The sequence below is a fragment of the Cariama cristata genome, unplaced genomic scaffold, assembly GCF_000690535.1.
Source record: "Cariama cristata isolate BGI_N322 unplaced genomic scaffold, ASM69053v1 scaffold24860, whole genome shotgun sequence".
Lineage (NCBI taxonomy): Eukaryota > Metazoa > Chordata > Aves > Cariamiformes > Cariamidae > Cariama > Cariama cristata.
The window spans coordinates 5,663-6,202 of NW_009593325.1; the positions used below are offsets into that span (position 1 = coordinate 5,663).

The 540-nt window shown below is 67.0% G+C and overlaps 1 protein-coding gene across 1 annotated transcript in view; it reads right to left on the bottom strand.

The window, feature by feature from the left end:
• HPS1 (Hermansky-Pudlak syndrome 1) overlaps positions 1-339 on the bottom strand; it is a gene marked incomplete at its 5' end in the record, with an annotated part of 3,953 nt that extends 3,614 nt beyond the window's left edge. The window contains 1 exon segment of the mRNA XM_009710050.1: positions 188-339. Coding sequence (XP_009708352.1) covers positions 188-339 — 152 coding nt within the window.
• Positions 340-540: the final 201 nt, after the last annotated feature.

Genomic DNA, 540 nt, shown 5'->3' on the forward strand with positions numbered 1-540 from the left:
ATAGCGGAGGGGGGATCAGCCGCGCCACGGCCTGGGGTGTAGGTGGGGGGGAAGGCTGCTGAGTGCCCCCAGACCCAACCATGCAGCCTCAGGGGCAAGTCTGAGCTTCCACAGCACCAGCAAGCTGCCCTAAAGTCCCCAGCCCAGAGGCTTTTCCCACATCCCAGGACTCCACACAGCCTCACACCCCTGGGACACCCCAAAGGCAACGGACACCCTGGGGTATGGTACCTCCACCGCAAAGCTCTGGTCCTCCTCCCGCAGGTGGCTGTAGGTCTCCATCAGGCCCCGCAGCAGGCTCCAGACACGCTCCCGCTGCTCTGAACGCCCGGCCGCAACCTGCACCAGCCGCAGAGTGCGAGCTGAGAGCCGGCCATCACCTCATGGCTGGGACGGGCACCCCAAAACCCAGCTGCAGCCCAGGAGGCAGGGGGTCCTGCTGCAAAGGGGGGTTCCAGCTTGGAGACACCCACTCCCACCCCTCCAGGGCTGCATGAAGGCACCGCTTGGCAGCTGCCCGGCACCCCGGCATGCCAGCCC